The sequence below is a fragment of the Vulpes vulpes genome, chromosome 13 (assembly GCF_048418805.1).
Source record: "Vulpes vulpes isolate BD-2025 chromosome 13, VulVul3, whole genome shotgun sequence".
Taxonomy (NCBI): domain Eukaryota; kingdom Metazoa; phylum Chordata; class Mammalia; order Carnivora; family Canidae; genus Vulpes; species Vulpes vulpes.
This window is the reverse complement of record NC_132792.1, coordinates 69,760,222-69,773,077: the sequence shown is the minus strand read 5'-3', so window position 1 is coordinate 69,773,077 and position 12,856 is coordinate 69,760,222. Positions and strand designations below refer to the sequence as shown.

Sequence of the window (12,856 nt, the reverse complement as noted above, 5' to 3'; positions counted from 1 at the left end):
CATTTTCTAAAAAAGCTTCTATTGTCCCCTGTAACTTTTGGCACCACAGCTTAAGGTACAAATAGTCTCTTATCTGATGTGTGACCTTAGAGTCACGACTCTGATTACTCTTAACTAACTAGAACATATTCATTCAACTGTTGTCTCCTTCCAGGTTGGCACTTCTTTTTTTTTTTTCTTTTTTAAAAATTTATTGATTTATTTTCAGAGAGAGAGAGAGGAAGGCCAGAGAAGGAATCTCAAGCAGATTCCCCACTGAGTGCGGAGCCCAACCTGCTTGATCTCACGACCCAAGATCATGACCTGAACCAAAATCAAGACTCGGACGCTTAACCGACTGAGCCTCCCAGGCGCCTCCGAGGTTGGCATTTCTAAGAAGCTGTATGCATGTTTCAATAATGCTGCTTTTACTTGGGATATTTGGGAATTTCCCTACTGGAATTCTCTTTAGAGCCTGTGAGACCCTGTTTAACATATCCTCAGACAACTCTTTGTCTTTTGATGGTGAATTTGATTTTTGGAAACAGCTAATCGTCCCTTGAAGCCAGGTTTGCGGGTTAGATGTGGGTGATGTTTGGGAAAAAGAATGAGGTGTGAAAACAATGTAACAAGATTGATTTTCTAATGTGGCTCATAAACTTTTCCTGACTGCAGTTCTAAAAGAGGAGTTTCAAAAATCTTTTGAATTCTGGGAGCAATAATAAAATAAGTTTGTAGCCTCCCAAAGTGACTACTTTGAATGCAACACTCATTTGGGGAATATAAATTTTCGTCTTTGTGGTAAAGTGAAACTAGTTCCAATTGCTTTAAAATTAGACATTCTTTTTCAGCATAATAATTTAGACCCAAGTCTAGGAATTCTTGACTCTATGGAAAACTATATATCCTTCAGCTTTGTTTAATAGCCCAACCCCAATTATCCTAAATGATATGTTCAAGCCAGGGGGCTCTAGCCTTCATAATAGTACATACTCTTCATCCTTGGACTATTCTTACTCTCTAACAGCTCGTAGAGACCATTTATTTCAATGAGGAAAGCTGTTTGGATGAGGTTTTTCAAATATCCTGATCATTTCTTATCTTTATAAAAGGATGTATCTATGAAGCAAGTTTTTCTTATTTTAACGTCACTTTTAAAATTCCTTTAAATCAAAGCGCTCAGTGGTTGAGCATCTGTCTTTGGATCAGGTTGTGATCCCAGGGTCCTAGGATTGAGTCCCACATCAGGTTCCCTGCAGGGAGCCTGCTTCTCCCTCTGCCTATGTCTCTGACTTTCTCTCTGTGTCTCTCATGAATAAATAAACAAAAGCTTTTTAAAAAATTCTTTTATAACAAAGCAGACTTGGAGACAAGTTGAAGATATGAGCCAGCTAAATTTTCTATCATACACAAACTGTTTACACGTACCAACAACATAAAAAATAAAGTTGACAATAATACTAGTGGTAATAATAATAATGATAATAAATAGCTGGTATTTATTAAACACTTCCTGTGTTCAAGATCCTGACTCATGGAATTTGGACAGTGTTTCTTATTTTATCCTCACGGAAACTCTGTGATGTAGGTCCTATTGTCTTCTCTGTTTAACAAATGAGTAAGTTAGAGACCTCAAGCAGCTGAATAATTTGTATGAAGAAATGGAAGTTAGGAAGAGGGAAACCTGAATTTGAACCCAGATCCACCTGGCCCCAGGGCTTGTGGACTTCATCCCACTCTGAGAACTCTCGGTGTGATGTTGGTGGCATATTAGGTAAGATTGGGCATGTCCTCGTGGATGGGCCATAGACAGTTGTTGGTGGCATTTTAAAGGCCTTTTAATAGACTTTCCTTGATGCCCTATGCCTTAGAGATCTTTGCCAATCCTTATTTATAAGCCTTTGCTTCCTGCTTTTAAATTTCTCTATGGAAAGAAGTTGCATACCCAGTGAATCCAAGAGTTTAATAATGTCCTGTTCAGATCAAATTCCTCCAGTTTGAGATGGTGTCTTTTTCTTGCTTTAGAGTCAGTGAAAATGGAGCACAGGTAACCACAGTCCTAGGGCCAAAGCCTGTCATGGGCTTGAACGTGCCTGAGTCTGTTTTTCAGGCTTAGGAATGTCAAATTCTCTCTTCTCAGCTACTACCTTCTGCCCTTTGTTTCTGTCACTTTCGTGGCTTTTTCTTCTGAAATTTCTTCAATTTCTCCCTTTAAATTATAGAGCCAAAGATGGCATAAATTATTCCAGGGTATGACCAGTGTCGTATTTGCCTACTCTGTGTTCCTATTCATGAATTCTTAGATTCCAATGTGCCCACAGAGCATAGTCTCAGAGCAGTCTCCTCTGCTGCCGGGGTCTGTCACTGCCTCCGTGGGACCAGGTGATGCAACTGCACGGTTGCAAACGCAGTGTGTCCCAAACACTCTGCAGGCCCCAGATTCCTCTGAGTGTCTCTGGCCAGCCCTTGGTGATGGGGAATAGGGAGTCACAGTGGGGGTGTGTGTGTGTGTGCGAGGTTTGGAAAGCTCTACGCCTTCTACTCCTACTTCATTCCCCACCATTAAGTCAGGGCAGCTTTAGTCTTAGCTAATACGTAACAGTTGGCATACAATTTATTTATTTATTTATTTAAAAAATTTTTTTTGGCATACAATTTATTGGGGGATAACTACAATTTTATTGTAGTTCTACAGATATAAATATTTGACAGTCACTCAGGATAGAAAAAAGCCTATAAGCTTTCGAGCAAGATGGCAAAGAGTTTGAGTCCTGTCTGCCACTGCCAGCCTCTCCGTTCTGTGGGCGAATACTTGATCTCTCCACCTGGAGACCATCTAGAGAATGGGCTAAGTCTTATTTTGTAGGGTTGTTATGATAATGATGAGTAGGGATACATGGAAAATGCCATGCACAGTGTGTGACACACAAGCTACTCTGTAGCAAAATACTATTTGTATTTGTTATTATTATTGGAAACAGTTCAGTATCTTGCCGAGAATGTGTCAGTGTTGTCATTTTGAAGTATGACGGTTAGAATATTTATTTGCTATCAGTGAGTGTTTTTATTTTTGGTAGATGTCAGTTTTATTCAGACCTGGAGTCACGTTAATTAATATGCTGGATTCCATGGTACATAGTACATCTAAGGGGGAATGTCACTAATTGAGAGGCGCATCGCTAATCCTATGACTCAGTTTCATAGGTGGAGCTAATGTTCACTGGCTGTTTCTATTTTTGATTATGTTCCCCAAGAAGCAGCTAATTTTAGCAGATAGTCTTTTCAAGCTTTGCAAGGACTGTGACACATTTTACTTTGATCTGTACTCCTCTTTGTGCTCTCAGCACCTACGCTTGTGCCTGACACGGAGCAGGTGTTGTGCAGCCCCGGGTGGGATGCCGAGCATGGCCCGGAGTGGAAGCAGCAGGAAGTTGCAGACTTGACACGGCTGGAAATTAGCAAGGGGAGGATCTATTGGTCTAGGGGAGCAGAGCCCTATTTGGCGAAGTGACTGCATTGCATAGAGACTACCAAAATATGTAGCTCCGGAGGCGTAAATAATATTTGCCCACAGGAACTTAGGAAAATAGACATGGCACTTTGGTTAATACAGTATTTAATAGACATCAGTGACCTTAGAAGTGAGAATGTCAATGCTCTGCCATAACTTGTGCAGCAGGAGGTGTTTTAAGGAAGCAGGACAAGTACACTGCTTGGCCCCCACAAGCAGCAAGGCCCAGCACAGTGGTTGAGGATGGTGTAGGTCAACTCCGGGCTCGGGCACTTGTTACCTGTGTGTTATTTTCCCTCTTTAGTGAAATGTTTATAATCAAGCTTGCTTTGCAGGATAAGGTGTGGGAATTGAGGGAACCTATGCACATAAAGTGATCTTTTAAAAATATAAATCCGGAGCACCTGGGTGGCTCAGTAGGTTGAACATCTGACTCTTGGTTTTGGTTCAGGTCATGGTCTCAGGGTCGTGAGATGGAGCCTCTCACTGGGCTCCGTGCTCAGTGTGGGGTCTGCTTGAACCTCTCCCTCCCCCTCTGCTCCACTTTCTCTCTCTCAAGTAAATAAAGTAAAATCTAATAAAATAAAAATATGAATATAAATCCGATTACCCATCCTCTACTGAAACCCACCCAATGGCTTCCTCTGTATAAGAGGAATCCAGCTACTTTCAATGTCCTGCAAGGTCTTGCTGGTGATTTGGCTCTCGAGCATCTTCCCAGCTTCACCTCAAACCATGCTCCCTTTCTTTACTCAGCTCCAGCCACGGTGACTTCTGACTTCAGGGAGACATTTCTGTCTTTGGAGGCTTTGCACTTGTTATACTATGGTGTGATCAGCTCTCCTCTAGGCTCCCTCTGTGTCTTGCAAGCTCCTTGCCTTCCTTTGGCTCTCAGCTCTGAGGTCACCTCCTCAAAGAGCACTTTGCAGACCACTCTATTAGAACCTTTTCTTTTTTTCTTTCTTTTTTTCTTTCTTTCTTTCTTTCTTTCTTTCTTTCTTTCTTTCTTTCTTTCTTTTTCTTTCTTTTTACCTTCTAAATGCTTACATTCTCAAAGATCTTGGTCATATATTAGTTTATGTGTTCATTCTTGGTCTTCCCGACAAAACGGAAGCTTCTTAAATTTCAAGGGCATATCTGCCTATTCTCCATGGGACATATGTGCCTATTCTCCACTGTGTCCTCTGAGCCTGGCACAGTGTTCAGCACAGACCACATGCTTGGGGAAATTTGTCAAATGAATACATGAATGAGTGGATGGAGAAAAAAAGCAGAGCATGGCTGGTACACTGTGGTTACCTGGAATTGTAGCTATTATTATCATGTAGCCTTTTATGATTGTACCTTTACATCTTTTCGAATAGGGAAATAATTTATAATACACAAAAAAACTGTAACATTGAAAAAGTGTATGTGTGAATATAAATGCCTATTATTTTCCTTGTCACTATTTAAAATGGAAAAGAAATGGATTTTTTACATAAGTGTCTGTGTACAATGGAAAGGTAGGTTGGTAAATTTTCTGTATGTGCCTGCAAGGTTATATTGTGAATATCCACTCGCGTACAACATCAGAGGGCCATTTTTCTAACCTGGAGAGGGTATTTGCAATTTTCCTTCAATTTGTATACACATAATAGATAGTTGTACATAAATAGACATTCAACAGTTCCAGCAAAATTCCTACTGCCAAAGAGGAAAAAAAAAAGTCAGAGTAAGCTGTAAAAAAAGTGCTTGGTTTTTTAAATGTAGAAATGGCAATTCACAGCATTTATATAAATTGCCGTATACTGAGGGTTGCAACTCTGAGAATGAACAGTAAGAAAAGTTGCAGCGAAGAGCAAATCTGAGGACACTTGTTTTGAAAGTAAAGGCTTAGTCAGTATTATAACATTCTGGCAATCTGCATAACATGAACCAGAGTGCTTTGTATTGGGATTGAGACTTTATGTATTGATTTTCTCATATATAAAATGTTCTGACTACACTTCTATTTAAAATGCTCAAAAAATGCTCAAAAAAGAAACTTATCTTAGATGAAATAAGGAGAACTCATATATATTTTTTTTAAATCCCTCTTACCTTTGGGGCACATTAATCTAAATAATATCAACATGGCTATTTAACCGAAAGGCTGAATAGATGTAATAATTTGTAACTCTTCTTTTTTTTTGTTATTGGATCTAATATCTTTTACTTCATTTTTTTGCTAAAATTTCACATGCATTCTGTGAATTCTTAAATATACAGAAATGAGAGATAGTATCAGCTGAAAATAAAAATATTTTCAAAAGGAGTTAGATAAACTAGGAAGTATGAAATCCATAGTGAGATAGTATAGGAGAGCTGGAAATTTTAAGGTTAAATAATAAATAGTAAGTTTCCCCACCATGTCATACCTTAAAAATGGAACATAAAGCTGCATTAGACCAATAGTGAAAAGAAATTTCTCATACATTTGTATTTTGTGTTCTCTTTTGTTTTCTGCATCAATATATTCAGTGTATATTTTCCCTGATAGAAAACTCATTTATAGAATTACTTGAGAGTTGTTGGAAGAGGAATGGATATTTCTGGATGAAAGAGGAAACAGTTTTTGTGGGTGAATGGAATGAAGTCCAGAGCCACAAGCTACTCTGAGCCAAGTAATAGTCAAATTTGGACTTGGTTGGATATCCTGTCAAGTGCTTACAGAATCAGCTCTGTCTCTCTGAGGTTACCTCCCTAAGCAATCTGTAAAGAGAACTCTATCTTTCATAATCTGAGACCAAAGAGAGACAACCCTTGAGTATTTATCACAGAAAGGACTAGTGTTTAAGATATATATTCTAAAGCATAAAATATTTTTAAGTGGTGTTTTCATTTCAAATGAAATACTGTGATTTTTTTGGGAGTGGGTGGGAGCAGGCTTACAACCTAATGCTGCTGTCATGAGGCAGTTGGCTTCTTCTCAGCTAAAGGCTGATGGGATGGGGTGTGGGGCAGGGGGCAAGGGGAAATTTAAGGGGAGGATATGGAGAAATAGAAGGTTGGCTCAGGATTAAGAATGTACTGTGACTAACCCACAAAACCAATAATCCACAGGTGGATGATATTTCACAGAAGGCCCAGGGGATGTCATTCTGGACTTAAGGTATGAACAAATATTTCCAAAATGTATACCTTAGTTTAGGATTTACTTTCTTTTTCAACAAAGAAGATAGTGCAGAGATGCTAAAGTGATCTTTTATGCTTTTAAATGACCATTGTAGGCTTCAATACGATGGCCACACTCCATCCCAGTATTGCACAATTGCACGTTACCTTGGATACAAGGCTGGCTCTGTATGCTGCTAGTTGCTTCAGGTACTCCTTCTTTGCAGCCTCGGTTTTCTTTTTATAGACCTATAACAACAACAAAGAGTCTTAAATTAGAAAGTGCATCTGCTTTTGTTTCCAGAGAAGTACACTGCGGAATGATAATTGTGCGCGCACACGTGCATGCGCGCACATGCAATTATATCGTATAATAATATATATCTCCCCAAAGATTATGTTTTCTTACTGAAACAGATTTCTAAGAGGTATGGCAATAGACTAGATAAGAAGAAGATTAACAATAGTAAAATTTTCCATTTACATTAAGCATATGAAAGGATTTATCTGGGTTACTTTGAGAGTGGAGGTAGTTGGCTTAGAAAGATACTATTGATGAAGGTTCCCAGGGAAACCACAAGCGGATAAAGAAGTCATTCATATTTATATAATGGGCAGATAATTCTACAGTGCATTAAAATCTTGGTATATATGTTCCATGCTAGGCATAAAAACAAGGACAGGATTCAAAGATGACCAATTATGTTTGAAAAGTAAATCAAAGGAACAGTGACAAAGTTTGCAGGTTCATCACTATTTTAACATTTTGAGCCTTGAAGTTCTATTTTCAAAAACTCAGGAATCAGCTATGACAGTCAAAGACACATTTGGGAGTGGAATGGGGACCCTGAGTGGCCGAGGACTGCACTCATGCCATGCCGTGTAGCCTGCTCTGGTCATGCCCTTTCCAACGAAGGCATTGGATGACATGGATCTGTGGACACCTCATTGTGAAAAGGTACAAATGTTCTGAAATGAATTTCGTTTTACAGAAGCTTTTCATTTTTCAGAGAGAATCATCTTGAAAATAAAAGTAAAATCATCCTAAATTGAGCAAAAGTACTGAAAAATGACTTGCTGGTATGCTAAAGGTCACATCGCTAAGTTAAACAGAAAGGAGTCATTAGAGTCGAAAATGAAAGATTAGCAAAGTGAACACACATGGCTGTCGGCTACCATTAAGTTGATTCTTTCAAGGCTTTAGAGTCTGTTTTTGGCAATCTTTTGAAATCAGCCCTCAAGAATAAAATATTTTTCACCATTTACTGTGTAAATGGAAATGTATTTTCATCAATACAACTATTTTAAATTCCCCACATCTTGAATTTGACAGCAGGGAATGAGGCTTGGCTAATATTTTGTAATGCTGAGCTCAAAAATAGACACAGATCAGTATTGAAAAGTGGCTTTAGAATTAGTGTAGTTAAATATAAATTATGTCTAAAGACCAAATATCTGCCCAAGTCGGCAGCAGAGGTCAATTTACGGTTTCTAATGCCAAAGGTGGTTTGCTGAGCCTGGTCCACAACTGGGAAATTCAAGATGTGAGAGATTATTGACTCATGAATATATTAATTAGCAGAACATTTTACTTAAGGTAAGCAAATGACTAACCTTGTCAATAAAATTATATAAGACACTATGAAATGAATGTGTTCATTGGTTTCCCAATTTTGGGAGGTCTTCAGCCTAGATTCTATATTTTGATAAAATAAAAGGCAATCATAATAAGACAGTTAAGAATTCATACAATATTATCAAAAACCATTGTGCCAGCTTTACTAAATATAAAAACAAAGAAACTTAAAAGAAGTTTGTTAGTAAAGAGCCAATAAATTCCTTGTTTCAAGTATTCTGAATTCGCTGAGCTAATTATTGGGAGTCAAATTCAGATTTTTTTTTTTTTTTTTGGAAATTGACATGTGGAAACAAATACAACAAATGCCTTTGAATAATAATGATCTGTGTATATATTACATGCCTTGGTTCAGCCACAGTCAGAAACACAGAGCTCTCCTGCTTCTTATTGATTTATTTTTTTTCTTGAGAGACAGATTTCTGTTTATAGTTTTCCTTTCAACCTCTTCTCCAAGACATAATTTATAATTAATGATCTTAAGCTGACAATGTTTACATATACTTTTAATACCTTAAAACTGTTTTTGAGAGGGTTTTCTCCCCACACAGAGAAATGCTATTTAGGACTTTGAAGCAAATATTTAGTAAATATATCTTCGATGGTAATACGCATTTGTACACTGGAAACATTTCTAACATGTTTTTTTTATTAAAAGGCTACTCCAGGTGACCCCCAGACAGCTAAAAAGGGTTCATTTAACTTCCAAAGGCAGATATAACAGAGCTTGGTCTAGAGTGTTGACCAAAGCAACATTTTCTAAGTAGCAGTAGATAAGATGGTGGTGTCAGATGGCCTGATTAGAGCATCTGCCATCATTCTAGCATTTGGTTTCCAACCGAAACAGCAAGTGTTACTCCAGTGCTATCCCTTTGCTGGGCTCCCAGGAGTTACCATCACACAAAGTGTTAACTTTCCTGAAATTTGTTGATTAACAACCACTGGAGAAAGGTGGCTAACTCAATATGTTTCGGGCTGGATATGTGCCCCCTGATTTCAGTCTGGGATCGATGTTGTTACAGGATACCTGACTAGCATTCAGAGTGCCCTGTTTTCTAGAAATGGCTCCCTATTGCCTATTGATGATCAGCTATGTGGGATCATCACAGAAGTGCCTACATACCACTTTAGAAAAGAGTAAACTCATCATGCCATATTACGTGGATTGATGGGTCCGCTCTTTCCTGCATAGCTGCAGATGTTCAGAGGGAAGATTCAAAGGGTGGTCATTTCAAGAGGTATATTTCTGTAATTGCGGTTAAAGGGGAGTAGCCCAGAGTGAAATTAAAATCTGAGGGGGTTTCTCTGATGGTAATTTAGACCTTCACCTTTGAGAACTACCTAATGGCTCCAATATTATATACTGTGCATGTCTTTCTCATGCTACCTTCTAAAATTGCACATGGACGCTTGCTGATGGCCATGTCTGAGGAGGGGCTCAAATGTATGAGAGAATGATAAAGCCTGTGAGGAGTCCACATACAGGTGAAGTAGGAAACCCTTACTTTAGAACAGTTGTTTACAAGTCATCAGGAAGGAGTTCCTCAAAAATATTTCCAAGCCTCTATTCACGGATGGAGAAAGTCTCCTACTTGCAGAAACCGAAGATGACGCTGACGGTGTTTGGCTATGAACAAGCTCTGCCATGATCAAACCTTCTAATCTAGGAGGATGGGTCTGATTTATGTCAAAGTTAAGTTTGGGAAAGAAACGGTCTCTCTCTCTCAGGGAAAGACAAATATTTTAAAGATATGTGGTTCGTACAGTAAATATTAGTGCTCAGGCGAGCTACAAAATGGCTTCCAAATGGTCTACAGCTGTTTGAAATAAAGTGCAAAGTTGGCCAGATGAGGATTTAAAAATCATAATACATCATTTATCATTTTCTCCAGCTCATCCAAACACTTTTGAATTCATCCTGTCCTGACTTAGTTATATGCTGTGGTTTGTTATTCTAAGAAAGCTACCATATCCTATCTAAGGACTGCATCTTAGTGGTTAAACTAAAACATATATAACGGCTAATCTAAAACATACGAAGAATCACATCAAATAGCAATTCTAGAGGATCCAAATCCTGTTCATCTAATCTGGTGATTCACTGAATCATTTCTGAAATGCACTAAATACCAGCATGGACACATGTTTTTATAGGCTGTTAATCCCTAATTAAAATCAGCAGTTCAATATCAGTGAATATGATAAACTCAAATAGAAAAAGAAGTCTAACATAACCTGTCATTTTCTCTTTTTTTTACGTTCTGCTCCTTCCCCAAACAAACCATCCATCTAACTCATACAAAAAAGGAAAATCTTATAAATACCATTTAATTCCTTCTTCCTTCCTTCTTTTCTGCTCTGGCCCTCAGTTAATCTCTATAGTCATAGTTTATTTCAACCAAGCCTTTACAGTAATAATAAGAAAAAAAATGTGTAATTCTTCCAATTCTGTATTCTATTCAAACACTATAAAAAAAAAAAAAAACCTAAAAGGCATTTTTCCTTTCGGTTGACTTCAAATGTAGGTTTTTTTTTTTTTGTCCCCACTACAAGTTCATATTTATAGAAAATGCTTAGAAGTACAGTTATGTATAAGCAATAATAATTTAATCACAATTCCCTGCTGTATCCTTTAGAAATTAACGTTTACAGCTTCTTTCAATGCTGTTATTATTTAGGACAGCTAGAGCAAGTGCATCTGTATTTTATATAGAACTTAGTACTTAAATGTGGTTACATTTCCATCATGTGTAACTTGCTCAGCGTTTTCTTAAGCATTCCAGAACTGAAAGACATTTATAAAGTGGTATTCAGAGGATTGAAAATATTATACAATGTGACAAAAATCTTGCTATCAATTCTTTTGCTGACCTTCTGGTCCCTCCAAATGGTCTACACAATAATGGTGTGATCTCCTTATGGAATAGTAGGCAAGCTCTTTGAAAAAAATGGCTACAAAATGTATGCATCGATTTATTAAATGAGGGTGACTGGGGCCAGTATGATGTCGCTCAATCACACTGAACTATACATTGAGTGCCTACTATGTGCCTGCTGTGATGTGAGGAACTGAAGTTGCAGAATCAAAAAAAAAGGCATTAAAAACATGCCTCTAATTGTGTGCATTTTGTGTGTCAGACTCTATCTCTAGTCTTTTAATTCTTTCAACAAGAAGCTTGCAATGGTATTATTACTCTCATTTTACAGATGAGAAAACAGAGTAGAACGGATAGTCATTTTATTCACCCTCCTACAATAAATATAGCAAAACCATGTGGTGAACAAACTCGATCCAGTTTCACAGATCCACCTTCATTTACTCGAAGGCCCCTCCTAGCTGCAGAAGAACTCCCCTTGAAGAGTCTCTCTGACACTCAACTGCACTGTCTACAGATGACGTCCCCGTAAACAGAGCGAGCCATGCTTGGGACATAGTAGGGGCTCAGGAGATCTGCATGATCGAGTATAGAATCTCCAGTGCCAGATTTCTCCTTTTGTGAGTATAAGCATGAGTGAGCACGATAAAGTTCTGAATTGCGTCTTCCACACTAAAATGCACACCAATGGAAATAGAGGATTTGATATACAGACATCCAACCCACCCACTGGAGTATTTTCTTCAAATTCTCTCTCCATCAGTGTCATGGAAGCTTTCAAGCGAGGTGTCTGCTTCCACCGTAGATGAGCATAGGCTATTTCTACGTGTGTACTACGTAGGTTTACGCCTGCAGGCAATAATCCCATGATATGCCAACAATGATATGGATACGTACACACCTGCATTTGGGAAGTAAAATACACTAACCATTTCATGTAATAAAATTATTAAAAGGAACTCCTCAGTTTCAACATTTTTATGAATCACACTTTTCTCCTATTCTACAGTGTATATCTGAACAATGGTTTCACATTTTTTACTCCTGGTTGAAAGGAAAAAAAAAAAAAAAGGAAACACGCATACTGTTTACAAGGAAATGGCTAAGATCAACACATGTGTGAGTGTTACAGTGCAACCGGGATTTTAGTTGACCTTAAGTACTGTTGACGTAAAATCCAAATTTTATCAGAAGATAAGGGGGGGGAAAACCCCGGCAGCATTTATGTAGTGGGTGTTTGAGCACCAATGAGGAGTAAATGATTTGATTCCACGGGCTCAGAGGATTTGTCAGCTGCCTCATAAGTATAATTCTGGCTCTTCATCTCCCTGCTGCTTCTAATTTAGCAGGACAGGCTCATAATTGAAGCAAATTAACTATTTACACTTGCCACTTCTACCAGGGGAAGAGGACACAGCAGCAGGAAAGAATGAGTAGGAAATTACATTCTTGCCACTTGTGTCAGACCTGCCCTTATATAAACACATTAACAGTAATTTCATGAGGCGTCAAACATAGGAATAAATACTGAGGGATAAAATAATGAGGTGTTGCTATTGAGCTGAACTGCTATGGCTAATATCCTTGGATATGAATTATGCATCCTGAAAGAAGGCATATGTTGCAGTATTCAAACAGTTTCCCTGCAAGTGAGATCTGCTCATTAGGCTCTGGATCTGGAGGTAAATCTACGCTCGTCTTCCATGCGCGGCAGGACTG

General features: G+C 38.3%; 1 protein-coding gene across 3 annotated transcripts in view; it reads right to left on the bottom strand.

Moving 5' to 3' along the window:
* The window catches only part of TOX (thymocyte selection associated high mobility group box), a 298,639-nt gene that overhangs the window by 14,937 nt on the left and 270,846 nt on the right, over positions 1 to 12,856 (bottom strand). For all 3 annotated transcript variants that reach the window (XM_072734682.1, XM_026011811.2, XM_072734683.1), the window contains one exon: positions 6,794 to 6,874. In XM_072734682.1, coding sequence (XP_072590783.1) covers positions 6,794 to 6,874 — 81 coding nt within the window. The remainder of the gene's footprint in view (positions 1 to 6,793; positions 6,875 to 12,856) is intronic.